This window comes from Phoenix dactylifera, chromosome 8 (assembly GCF_051530095.1).
Source record: "Phoenix dactylifera cultivar Ajwa chromosome 8, Ajwa_hap1_PhDact_Kaust_v1.1, whole genome shotgun sequence".
In the NCBI taxonomy this organism is placed as follows: domain Eukaryota; kingdom Viridiplantae; phylum Streptophyta; class Magnoliopsida; order Arecales; family Arecaceae; genus Phoenix; species Phoenix dactylifera.
Window position 1 is genome coordinate 28950288 of NC_143197.1, and position 12723 is coordinate 28963010.

Genomic DNA, 12723 nt, shown 5'->3' on the forward strand with positions numbered 1-12723 from the left:
CAACCTATGAACTATGTGCAGAGAATCTATATCAACGAGGCTACAAGGCCGTTGATCTACACACTCATGAAGTCTTCATAGATCCTAACATTATGTGCCCCAACTTTCGTGTAAGAGTAATACTATTGTTGGTAACACAAACTATATCATGTTAATTATTCAATGTGGATTCACAAAAATATGATTGTCTTAGTTCATGTATCATACCCATACAATTTACTAAGCTGGTTGTCTCAAGTTAGGCTGGCGTGTACAATATCAGAAGCCTGGTAGCTCTTACAGTTGCAATGCTCCTCGATACTTTGAAACATTCGAGATTGGCTTTGGACAGATGCCCCACAGGGTAGTAGAAGGCTGCTGTCGCAGCGGACTTTCCACATTGCATCGTGCAAGCTTTTTGGCCTGCGACGGACGTGCTACGCACTATTCGTTCTCGACGAAGCTGGCACGCTCTTACTATTGCTATAGCGCTGCCGCCAGCCTCTCATGGTGGCCGTGTGCGGCACTTCGGCTCCATCCGTCCATCCATCCAGGACGCGCATACCATACATCCTGTTTACATCAAAATGGATCGCGACCAAGCTGAACAACAAATTAGAAAGCCTATTGGACTTGTCATCCAGCTACGTACGCGGAGCCGCCATCATAGAAGCGATACAGGCGCGTCCGAGGCCGGTCTATCTCTATCACGGTAAATTCGAGAAGAAGCAGGGGCACTTTCGTACATTGGAAGGGGACTACGGAGAAGTTTCGAATCGCCGTATATAAGGCAGCTTGGGCTCCCGCAGCTAATTTCATAAAAAGCCATCGAGAGGTGAAGCATAAAAATAGGGCCAGGGTTAGGGTTTTTTTCTCCTCTCCGCTCCCATCCCCGATTTCGATCTCAGGCTGCCTTCCTCTCCTCCCCTTCTCGATCGATCCATCTGTCGGAGGTTGGAGGTTTGGATCCCATAGGATAGGCCAAGAATTTACGGATTTGGTGGATTTCTGGTACATTGGGAAAGGTAAATTTCCTTTGGGTTTTTTTTGTTGCCCTAAATTTTTTAACTGTTATATGTTTAACTCCAATTTTTTGGCTTATGCTGATGTTCGCTTTGGAGGAAAAATGGTTTTTCCCCCTTAAAAGATTAGGTTGTTAAAGGACCTGTCTTTGATTGTTTCCCTTTTCCCTCACAAAGCCTAATCGTTTTCTTGATATAAAATTGTCTTCGCTTATTTGAATGGTTTCTTGCATTTTTTCGTGTTATGAGAGCTACAAAGTTCCATTTTTTTTTCATAAAGTCGAGAATTTGATTTATTTTTTTAAATAAGGATGGCGAACCTATTATTTAGTTCATAAAAAGAATGAAGGGGGATTTTTTTTTGTTGTTGTTTCTGCTACGGTCGTGTTTTCTGCTGATAATTTTATATCCTTGACTGCTTACTATAATTGGATAGTGAGATCTTGAATTTTCTTCGTCTCTGTTTTGTTCCCTGCGTGTAATTACCTCTTTCTTTGTGATTTCTTTATTGGTTTTGCAAAGTGTTCGGCTAAAAGGAATTAATATCTTTTAAATTCGAGGCCTGTCTTACATCTACTTTTTTGGTAAATTGATATTTGCTTTTACTGGGTTAAGGCTCCAGTTTTCTGGTTTGCCATACAAACCGATCATGTTTGAGAATTAACAGAGTTGAAGTAGATGTCCTCAATTAGAACTTATCGACTTTGCTTGTATTATTGTAAATGATGAATATGCTTGCGTCTGTGCTACAAAGAAGGAAAAATTATATATATGATCATTTTGGTAGCTGCATGGTTTCTGGTTGTTAACCTTTCTTTTTCCTGCTTGTGTCAGATCTTTCTTTCTTTTCCGTTTTCTGAATGTTAGTTTACGAGTCAACCCTGGACAAGTAGTTATAACTTGAGATGTTGTACTAAAATTTTAATATGGATTTGTCTTTCTTTCAATTATTTCCAGCCAATCACGGAAGACAATTATCTGGGAATGCTGAAAGATGTGCTTGAACGCCAAGGTGTCCTTGTCTGAGGCACATGGGATTGTAACTCCCTTTGGGCCTCCCTCGGTCAATCTCTATGGGATCAGACAGCACACACAAATCCACTTCATGCTCCATGTGCTTATGCACAATGGAGATAAGGGAATTATAAAGCCTGCTGTGCTGGATCATGACATTGGCGACGATGGTTGAATTCTTCCGCTGGTAGAGTTTTGTAAATAGTTTATATCGTGACAGCAGGATCGTGTAGCATTTGTTTTGTGAAGATATAATAGAAAGGAATGGAGAATAGAGGGACTACTTTGATGCAAAGGTATGAGTTGGGGAGGTTACTAGGACAGGGAACCTTTGCAAAGGTACACTATGCTAGGAATCTTAAAACTGGCCAGAGTGTTGCTATAAAGATCATCGACAAAGAGAAGGTGTTGAGGGTTGGGCTTGTTGAGCAGATTAAAAGAGAGATTTCGGTAATGAGATTGGTGAAACATCCAAATATTGTTCAACTTTATGAGGTAATGGCAAGCAAGACCAAGATTTACTTTGTCCTGGAGTATGTCAAAGGTGGTGAGCTTTTTAACAAGGTTGCCAAAGGTAAGCTCAAGGAGGATGTTGCACGAAAATACTTCCAGCAGCTGATCAGTGCTGTGGACTATTGCCACAGCAGAGGTGTATACCACCGTGATCTGAAGCCTGAAAACCTGCTGTTGGATGAAAATGGCAATTTAAAAGTCTCAGATTTTGGGTTGAGTGCCCTTGCTGAGTCTAAGAGGCAGGATGGCTTATTGCACACTACTTGTGGGACTCCGGCTTATGTTGCTCCGGAGGTGATCAACAGAAAAGGATACGATGGTGCAAAAGCTGATATTTGGTCATGTGGGGTGATTTTGTTTGTGTTGTTGGCTGGTTATCTTCCTTTCCATGATTCAAATCTGATGGAAATGTACAGGAAGATTGGAAAAGGTGAATTTAAATGCTCCAGTTGGTTTCCTTCTGAAGTTCGGAAGCTGCTATATAAGATCCTAGACCCAAATCCCAGTACCAGGATATCAATCGCCAAAATCATGGAAAATCCTTGGTTCAGAAAGGGTTTTGATGATAAAATAATAAATAGTGAAGGAGAAACCCAAGAAAGTGTTACTGTGGATGTTGCTGCAGCCTTTGGTTCCTCTGAGAGCAACACTGTTGAGGGAAAGCAAGAGTCAGTTAGGGTCACAAACTTGAACGCTTTTGATATCATCTCTCTTTCGGCAGGTTTTGATCTTTCAGGTTTATTTGAGGAAGGGGACCACAGGAAAGAAGCAAGGTTCATTTCTATGCAACCTGCATCGGCCATCATCTCAAAGCTGGAGGATGTTGCCAGGCGCTTGAAGTTAAGAGTGAAGAAAAAGCATGATGGGGTGTTAAAGATGGAAGGGTCAAATGGAGGGAGGGTCCTGGGCATGGATGCTGAGATTTTTGAGGTTGCTCCTCTATTTCATTTGGTGGAATTGAAGAAGTCAAATGGGGATACTCTGGAGTATCAAAAGCTCTTGAAAGAAGACATGAGACCAGCTCTCAAGGACATTGTCTGGGCATGGCAAGGCGATCGTGAGCCTCAGCAGCAGCAGCAGCAGCAGCAGTCGCAAAATCAGTGATTGGCATTTTTCTTTTATGTTTGTACGAGTGATTTCAAATTGCTACTGTTTGCATGTTATCATAATCTCTATGTTGTATTTCCAGTTTCTTGATCGTCGTGATTTTAAATTTTGTGAACTTGTTCCAATATTAAGATGTGTATGAGCACTACTATTTGCTGGTATTTTATATTTTTGGTCTTTGAAATGACACGACCCTCTTCAGATTCGGCAATGGTCCTTGGAATGGCGTAACGATATAGGGCTTTTTACCTTGAATATGCCCGGTAGAAACGAAAGTGTTTCTAAGATCAGTCTTTTCTCGCATGGACTTTGGAACTGCCATTTGGTCTTTATAAGGTCAGATAATTGGAACAGTGAATGGGTGGAACCTTGCACAATCTGTGCGAGGGAGCTGCTGGTAGTGCGGTGCCAAGATTATTCTGATTGATTGATGAATCAGGGGTCTTTTAGATCCTTGATTACATTTTTCCAGGTTTTGTAGCAGTGGCTGTTCTTGCAGCTACTGGGCTATATTTGTATCTTTCATGCGAAAGAATGATTGATCTTCTTTTGTGGCTTTAACCATTAGGTCATGTCCTGCATAGATTTTAAAGCATTTCTGAATGCCTTCATTCATAAGCCTGTATAGATCTTGAAGCGACCATCGTACGATCCAATGGTAGATTCGTGCGAAGGAAGGTCAATCCTTGTTTCACATGAAAGATGCTACCGTCTTTTTGCAAACTGCAACTTGCATTTCATGACTGAAAGAAAGCAACAAAGGATGGTGCAATCCAAGATCTGACTGTTGGTTTGTAGACAATGAAAAATGTCGGTGGTCCGTTATTATGGACTGGTAAAGCAAAGTTTTGCCATAGTTTGTTGCCACTTTTTCTAAGGACTGATTTAGTGCATGGCCTTGCCCCACAGGTCATTTGCCTATGTAAGGTCGGCATCTCCTTGTCCATGACCTGGGCCTCTCAAAGTAATATCAATGAATTTTACTAGGGCACTCGATGAAGGTAGGTGCATAGCCGATTGAATGATTTCGAAGGTCCTCACCTGCAAAGGTGGGTTTTCTATCAAGCTCTAAAGATCTGACCAAGCTGATCAAGCTAAATGGAAATTGCCAGCTTTAACCAGTGAGACTTTGGTCCTCCAGTGGGCGCCTCTCTCAGTACCTGCACTGGGCTGATGCTCCAAGTTGGAAAGTTGGAAAGGTAAGGGCCAGTAGCTCTAACATGTAGTCTTGGTCTGGAAAAGCACATTAATGATCATGATGACTAGAAGTTGTGTGATCTAATGATGAATATGCCTAAAGGATAAAATTATCTATGAACATTAGGTAAGTGGTCATCTTCATTACAAGTCAGCAGTAATACAATAATTACAGGCAACATCTCATTTATCTGAAGAAGCTTAAGTTTACACATCCCTTTTTACTGATCATTCCTCAGTCCACACAGCAGAAAAGAGTCGAGAATCATCAGGTTGAAGAGTGGACTTGGTAACTATAAAAATCATAACTGAAACTCCCTGCCTCGATAAAATGCTGTAGTTTCATATGGCCATGTGCACTCCTTGCACAAGGAACCATGAGACAGCTTTTCCAACCACATGGTCCTAAAGCTCAATCAATGATCACAAACACTAGCTTCATTTACTAAACTTGCAAATTCACCATAGCACTTCCAGGCTCAAGTTTCTAGAGCAAAATCAAAGCAAGATGTACAATTAATATCTCCTCAACAACTCCAACATACATAGATTGACCAGGATTAATGACAACTCCAACATACAGTGCCGAGCAGTGGTGCATGCTTGCTGGCCATTTCCGGTGTCCAGAAGTTATTACAGTTGAATAATGACAGGAGAGTCGGTCAGATCGATGATCTCTGGGTAAACAAGAGTCCTCTTGGTTCGGAAGTGAATCAAGTAGCTGGATGGTGTCACCAGATTTATTACATCACCTTCAGGGGAAAGAGATTGGCTATCCAACGAAGCCTTATTATTGGACCTTTGGGGAGTTGATGGTTGTCTGGACTCGTCCAAATCATTTCCTTGAAGACACCCAATGGGATCTCTACCACATGATCTGGGAGTTCTGCTTGATGAGGTTTTGCTGCGCTCCAGGATGGGCTGAGGAGATTCGCTAAGGCAATATGACATTGCCTCCATTGACCGTCTAGAATTATCAGATTCCTTCCAATGGAACAGGTCATCGAAGGAAGCCTTACCCACATTATAAAAATCTTCCACTTCGTGATTGACTGATACATCCAGCATGTTGGTGGAACTGTTGCAGGATGCTTTTCTGCAATATTCCTTGGTGAGCTTTGGAGACTGGAGGACGGCACATAGAGAATCCTCTAATTCCACTGACCGTCTGAAATCATCAGCGTCCTTCCAATCAAAGAGGTGTTTACTGGATGTCTGCACATTAGAGGCATCTCCTTCCACATGATAAATTGATATATCTGATGAAGCAGAAGGATTCGCATCTTCATTATTGTTCTCGGGCTCATCTTCTTCATTGTTGACATCTAATATCTGACCTTTCACATAGCAGGGAAGTTCATCCATGACACAAATTACAGCGTTCATTTGCTTCGGCAATCCCGGGCAGCCAGAAGTATGCTTCATATACTTTGTTGAGAAGAAATTAACGGTGAGGTTTAAACTGATAGAGGAGAATCACAGTAAGTGTTCCTACCATTGTAGACAATGGCCAAAATGTAGAATATGAGAGTCATAAATTGCATAAAGGCACTTACTTCTCCCAGGCTGGAAGAGAGAGCATCGTGTATGCAAGCTTGATCTTATTTGCTACGCCAGAGAGGGATTTAAAATTTGAAGCAGCTTTTCTGACAGCTAAAGACTCTTTCGGGTGCTGCCAGGCCCATTCAAACTGCAGCCATAGGCTTCAAGAGTTATGTTCTAAAATCTTGTAACATCCTGAACAAATGATATCAATTTGTTTCTAAAAGATCACAACATGAGAAAAACAGATGTTTTTTTAACTAAGAACAGAGTAGATGGAGGTCCAAAGGGCTGATGTCTTCATGTTTTCAACTGCAGTAAGAACTAGAGAATATTGTGTTTCGATGATTATTAATTACATAATATTTTATCTTTTTCTTTTCCAATTTTCAGCAATATCACTTTTTGTTTATTTTCTTCCTTTTTTTTCTAAAAATTTCCATTTAGCACATGTTTCTGGAGGAAGGTTAGCTATATTTAAGGGAGCTTTGTCCCAATGCGCTAGATGGGAAATTTTATTTTGGCATATTGGGCATTCATAGTATACTAAAATATAGCTAACCTTCCTCCAGAATCAGAACAATGCTTATGTATTGTATTCTATATAAAAGAAAACATAGAGCTTGAATAAATTCTAGGGGCACAAAACTCAATATAAAATAGTGAAATACCTTCACATAAGCAACAAAATTGAGCTAAATGAATCTTGATCATTGTTCTTTTAAAAAAGCTTCCACCTCATTTTCATTCATACAATATTGCAGAAGCTACAAAAGCTTAAAGTCTATAAAATAAGCCTAAAACAAATATGCCTATCTCAAATTTATTCCACCTCATTCTCATTCATTTTATTAATAATGCCAGCTATCAGGTCATTAAATGACATTTCTGTAGATATGACTTAATTTTTTTTGAAAACATAAAGATGCTGAACCTTGGATCAAATTTCTTTTGAAAGCTTTATTCCCCTGCACTGATCCAAGGAATCTGGCTATTCAAGAAGAAAAAGAAATAATCTAATAATATATAACACTTTCACGAGCAAAGAAAAATCTTATAGATATGCCATGCATTGCCTCCCTCGCCCACCCACCAGGCGAAAAAAGAAACCCCCTCATCAAACTCTGCCTACTGAATATTTTTCACATTATTTCTCTATTTCCTATAACTTCAACAATTTTCCTGGCACAATAATCATGAATCTGAATGTGTTACTATGTTTCATGCGCACCACCGATGAACTTATTTATGCCTATATGAACTCTTTTTCATTTTATCCTGGATAGATGAAATACCTTTTTTGAATCTGTCTTTAATTGGCCCTTAATTTTTTTTCTGCCCCTTATGGCTCATGCAATAGTAAGGCAACTAATTTAGAATGCTACCTCTCAAGCATCAAATTATTGAATATCCAATGTTACAACTAAAAACACATTTAGTGTATCATGCTTGCACAAGACTCACAAACTCTTCCAGCCAAATTTTGTCCTCCTGGGCACATCCATCAATAACATAAACCCCTCTGATCACCAATATGGCTGAGAAACTCTACCTCCAAGATCCTTATGAATCCAAGGAACTTTTTGAACCCTTACAGAAGCAACAACAACATTGTTGAACATTAACATGGATCTAAAATACAAGTTAAACTGAATACCTTGTAGCAGAGGCAGTAGTTCTACAATACAGAACACCAGAAAACATACTTAATGGCCAATCTTCTCCAACAGTTGTAGGGGTAAAAGAACATATATTATACCACGAAAGTAAGCAATCATGCTTCCTCTCTAAAGACTCATTCTTCAAATTCCTCAGCTCCTTAATTTGATTCTATTCATCAAATTGTTGGGCGGCTTACTCCAAAGGCAAATCTCCTTCATCTGGAATAAGTTTCACAAACTCTTTTCATAGTGATGGAAATATGCCTCAACCATCTTCACATTAGCAATTTGTTAGGCAATAGGATCTCAACAAGCCAAATTGCTAGCAGCGCAGCTGGGCGCATAATATGACATCTACAAGCCACAGCCTTTGGCCAGTACACGTGATTGTAAGAATAGATGTAACCAACAAGTCTTGTCACAAATTTTTCAGCTTGACCTTGAAATCCTCAATCCAACGATTTTGGTCAGATTATGTTTGGAGTTATATTATTGCTCAATTTGAGGTTTACTTCCTCAAACATAGTATTCTCTTGAAAATAGTTAAATGTTTGCTCAGTTAAAGTCCTCCTTTCCACATTATAGACTTCTCTAACAATTGCATAAATCTTATTAGTCGATATTCTCTCTTCTAATCATAGTCAATATTTAAGAACATGTCAATTTACTAGTTAAGAAAAACTAAGATGCATGAACAACAGTTTGAACAATACTACTCCAAAGGTAAGAACATCAAAAAAGCATAATTTTAACAAAATATTCCAAAAGTAAGAGTATATAGACCTCTCACAAATCTAGCATTGAGATTTGATCTAGACACTAGGTTTAGAGAAAGCAAGAACCTAAAGCGTATACTTAAGGACTCTCATGAATTGGTACAAACAATCCCTGACTAGAGAAAGATGAAGTAACAAGGAAACTCCATTGAGATATTGTCAGAACCGCCGTGCAAACATAAAAATATGATTCAAGCTAACTTTGCCACTCCAAAGGAAAAAAAAGAATTATTCTGTTTGAAAACACATCCATAGAAACATTCAACATGATATATGTCAAATTATGTCATCGTTATCTTTCCTTGCTTCACATCTTTCACCAGCAGGTGCAACTATCCTAGTTGTTTGTTTGTTTTGAAAATTCATTCAATCCGTATGTTCTCAAAGGACTTCTTTAACAGCTGCATAAATCTTATTAGTTAATAGTCTTTCAACTCATAGTTAGGATTCAAGAACATGTCACCTTACTAGTTAAGAAAAATTTAGATGCACAAAAAACAGTATGAACAATATCATTTCAAAGGTAAGAAAATGTAAAAGCATAATTTAATAGAATATTCCAAAAGGCTAAGTCCATAAGGCTCTCACAAATCTAGCATCAAGATTTAATCAAGACCCTTGGTTTAGAGAATGGAAGAACCTAACTCTTATAGTTAAGGATTCTCAAGAATTGGTACGAACCCATCCCTACCTAAAGAAAGACAAAGTAAGAAGGAGAGCCCCATGAGATATTGTCAGAAGACTCAGAACCTCCACGCAAACATAAAATATGATTCATGCTAACTTTGTCATTCCAAAAGGAAATAAAAAAGAATTATCCTATATGAAAACATGTATATGTTAAATTATATCAGGGTTATATTGCCTCACTTAATATCTTCCACCAACAGGTGCAGCTATCGTAGTTGTTTCCATACTCCAAATCTTTTTTTATTTTGAAAAGTCTTCAGTCAATCCTTATGTTCTGGGAATTGTAAAAAGCACTTGGTCTGCATCAGACTAAAGAAAAATTACTTATGATGTAGTGACAATCAACACCATAATGTTTCAGTCCTTGCGGTGAAACATATAGCAAAATGTCATGGATTTGGTGCATAAAGCTTTTGTGATGTTGGAGACTTGTAACTACCCAACATCCACGAGTATCTTTTAGTTCCCCTTTAAAATACTGCATGACAAATAACAAATTCCGGTGTCAAGGTCACCAATCATATAACCACGTGTATTAACCACCACAATCTCAACTGTCAAATTATATGTTCGATCTTATCCGGATTGATAGAGAGTTAAACTATTAAGATTTTCAAATTAACAGTGAATTTGGATCTTTTAAGTCAAACATGCATAATTAATTAGAACAAATGCACATGGTAACAACCTGAAGAGCAGAAACATTTGAGGGAAAGCCGTAGATGCACAAAATCATCTCCCAAGGACGCCCTTGCTTTGTCCTCCATGCACCACACCTTATTTCACCATTGTGCTGTCTAATCCTCCGTCGAGGATTGACAGTAAACCTACAAAAGGTAGAATTTTAATCATATATAATCATGATGACTTTAACATGTACATCACTAATATTATGTTTAGATAAAAAAGAAAGAAAAAAACCTTTCTAAATGGAGAGTGTTCACTAATTGTTAGTTGAACATTTGCAATCTGGTCACCTAACAAAATTCAGAGACCAACACAACAACAGAAAGCTATAATTTGGCGTCAATAAATTTCATGACAAGTACTTCTCGAGCAGCAAAAATGTCCAATATGAACTGAAATAACCTGTTCAAAAGAGACCGCTTTCCTGGAGTATACTGGATTTAGATGAGTTATACGTAATCGCTAACAAAAAGATATCAATAACAAGATGGGCCTCTAGTAGGGAAGAAAAGTAACAAGCGATTATCATTTCATTTTACAAATTTCACCTTTTCTTTCCTGGTATAACCCTCAGAGGTAACATCAAGAATTACAGCTACAGATTTGGATCACCACTACATTTTCCTTACTCACATTCATTCTTTTCTCTCTTTTACCATTCCTTTGATACCACAAGAACAGTTAAAAAGGAAAGTGCCATAGAAGACAGTATATAAAACCAAAAAAAAAAAAAAACTTAAGCAAGAATAAAATATATAAATCGAGACAAAAGTTCAACAAGAACGTTGAAGAAGCCTGATTTGGGTTGTCCTGTGTGGAAAGAACCAAGAAACAACGACTAAAAGGGGGAGGCTTTGTACAATAAAGATCCTAACTTTCAATTGAATGGATCAAAAGAAGAAGAAGAAAAAAAACAAAAAAGAAAAAGGGACGGAGATAGATTGGATGAATGGAGTACCCGATGTAAGTGCGGCGCTTGTGGCGCGGGCTCAAGGAGCAGAGCAGATAACACGCAAAGAAACCGCTCTCCTTCCCCTCATCTACTTCCTCCTCCCCCACCTCCCTCCTCTCTATCTCTCTCGCCTCCAACTGGGTTCCCGATCTCCCTCTCCGTCTTCCCATCTCTCTCTCTCTCTCTCTCTCTCTCTGAGGCTTGGCCGCTTAGGGTTTCATGACAATTTGACCGTTGGAGGCGTTTGGGGCATTTTATTGACAAGGTTGCCCCTTTCATTCTGGAGGCTTCCATTCGAATTGCCAAGAACCGCACAGGGAGAAGGAACACCGGATCAGGAGGAACAGCAAATCCAATCATCCGTGTTATGTGATACACCGATAGCGGATGATGATGAATTGGACGCCACCGGTTCAGATAAGAGCCTTCTCTCGAGTGGCCCCAAATAGACTCGATAAACAACCTAATCGAGTCCCAAATAGAATCGCAACAGATATGGACCGAGAACGATTAATCTACAAAAAGTCTAGTCTATCCTTGACATTAGGTCTAACCAAGATCCACTGAGTAATGGAGCCGAATCCAGGGTTTAAATCTACACCTAAAGCTACGCAAATCTTACACGCAATCTCCAGAATTTTTATTCCTTGCAAATCTAATCATTAGATCATCCTCAAAATAGACGCTGCAATTTTGCATCTAAGATGCAGTTTAGCTTGCTCACGCTTGAAGCCCATGACATTTAATAATGCACGACACTTGAAGGTCATCAAAATCATAGTTTACTACAGTGATTTATCGAGAATAGCAGCATTAGGCCGGTTGCGTGCCATTCACCGCTAGTGGAAACCCGCATCCTTGCTGGCTACCGAAGGCAACCTTCTTTGTTAAGTCATTTACTTTGCATAGCTAGTGAATCAAATAGGGCAGGGGGAAATTCCGAAGCATATAATTATAGTTGGAATTGCGGTTTTTATGTTCTCTTAGTTTTAAATCCAACAAATTTGGAAACTAATTTTACTACACCATGTTTGCATGGTATTTTTGTGCATGTTCTACCATCAAGAAAAATTGAAGGTTAAGATCACAACCTTCGTATACAATTGATTTTGGCGTATATCATCCAAAATGCATAGAATGATAAGAAGTTGAATGGTATGGGTTCGCATACAAAAACACATGCAAACACATAAGTATCATCTTTGAATGGTAGTTTCAAGGACCCTGAGAAAATCCTTCCTCATTTGTTCATTGTGATCACACCATTCATTCTTTGCCAGCAAATCAACTGGTTTATTCTCATCCTTAAGGATACCAGATTTGCATAGCTAAAATAGCAGCCCAAGCAACACGCAGTGGGATCAAACCAGACCTGCTCTTTATGTTTGAAGGGATGGCAGAGGAAACTCCAGATTAACAATGCACTTGGCGTCTTAGAGTATGTCTCAGTTGGTAGAAGGACCTCCTGCATGCGAGGTAACCTAGGTTGGAATCCTTGGATATGTATATATTTAATCTTATGAAACTAAAGTTAATTGGTGCTAACATGATAATTACCAAAAGTAATTATCGTATCATCAAAA

The 12723-nt window shown here is 39.0% G+C and overlaps 2 protein-coding genes across 2 annotated transcripts; one reads left to right on the top strand and one right to left on the bottom strand.

The window, feature by feature from the left end:
• Window positions 1–575: 575 nt before the first annotated feature.
• On the top strand, window positions 576–3803 carry LOC103721957 (CBL-interacting protein kinase 18). Its single transcript, XM_008812351.6, has 2 exons — window positions 576–1004; window positions 1959–3803. Exon 2 carries the CDS (start codon window positions 2280–2282, stop codon window positions 3630–3632), a length of 1353 nt encoding a protein of 450 aa, XP_008810573.4. The 5' UTR covers window positions 576–1004; window positions 1959–2279; the 3' UTR covers window positions 3633–3803.
• Window positions 3804–4955: 1152 nt separating this feature from the next.
• Window positions 4956–11462, bottom strand: LOC103721956 (Excinuclease ABC, C subunit, N-terminal). Its single transcript, XM_008812350.5, has 4 exons — window positions 11147–11462; window positions 10190–10328; window positions 6389–6522; window positions 4956–6294 (listed from the first exon to the last, which is right to left on the bottom strand). Exons 1-4 carry the CDS (start codon window positions 11308–11310, stop codon window positions 5466–5468), a joined length of 1266 nt encoding a protein of 421 aa, XP_008810572.3. The 5' UTR covers window positions 11311–11462; the 3' UTR covers window positions 4956–5465.
• Window positions 11463–12723: the final 1261 nt, after the last annotated feature.

Coding starts and splice junctions, on each gene's coding strand:
- LOC103721957 (XM_008812351.6), top strand. CDS start 2,280: ATGGAGAATAGAGGGACTACTTTGATGCAAAGGTATGAGTTGGGGAGG.
- LOC103721956 (XM_008812350.5), bottom strand. CDS start 11,310: ATGGGAAGACGGAGAGGGAGATCGGGAACCCAGTTGGAGGCGAGAGAG. Junction 10,329..11,146: donor AAGCGCCGCACTTACATCGG/GTACTCCATTCA, acceptor TACCTTTTGTAG/GTTTACTGTCAATCCTCGAC. Junction 6,523..10,189: donor CAAATGTTTCTGCTCTTCAG/GTTGTTACCATG, acceptor CTATGGCTGCAG/TTTGAATGGGCCTGGCAGCA.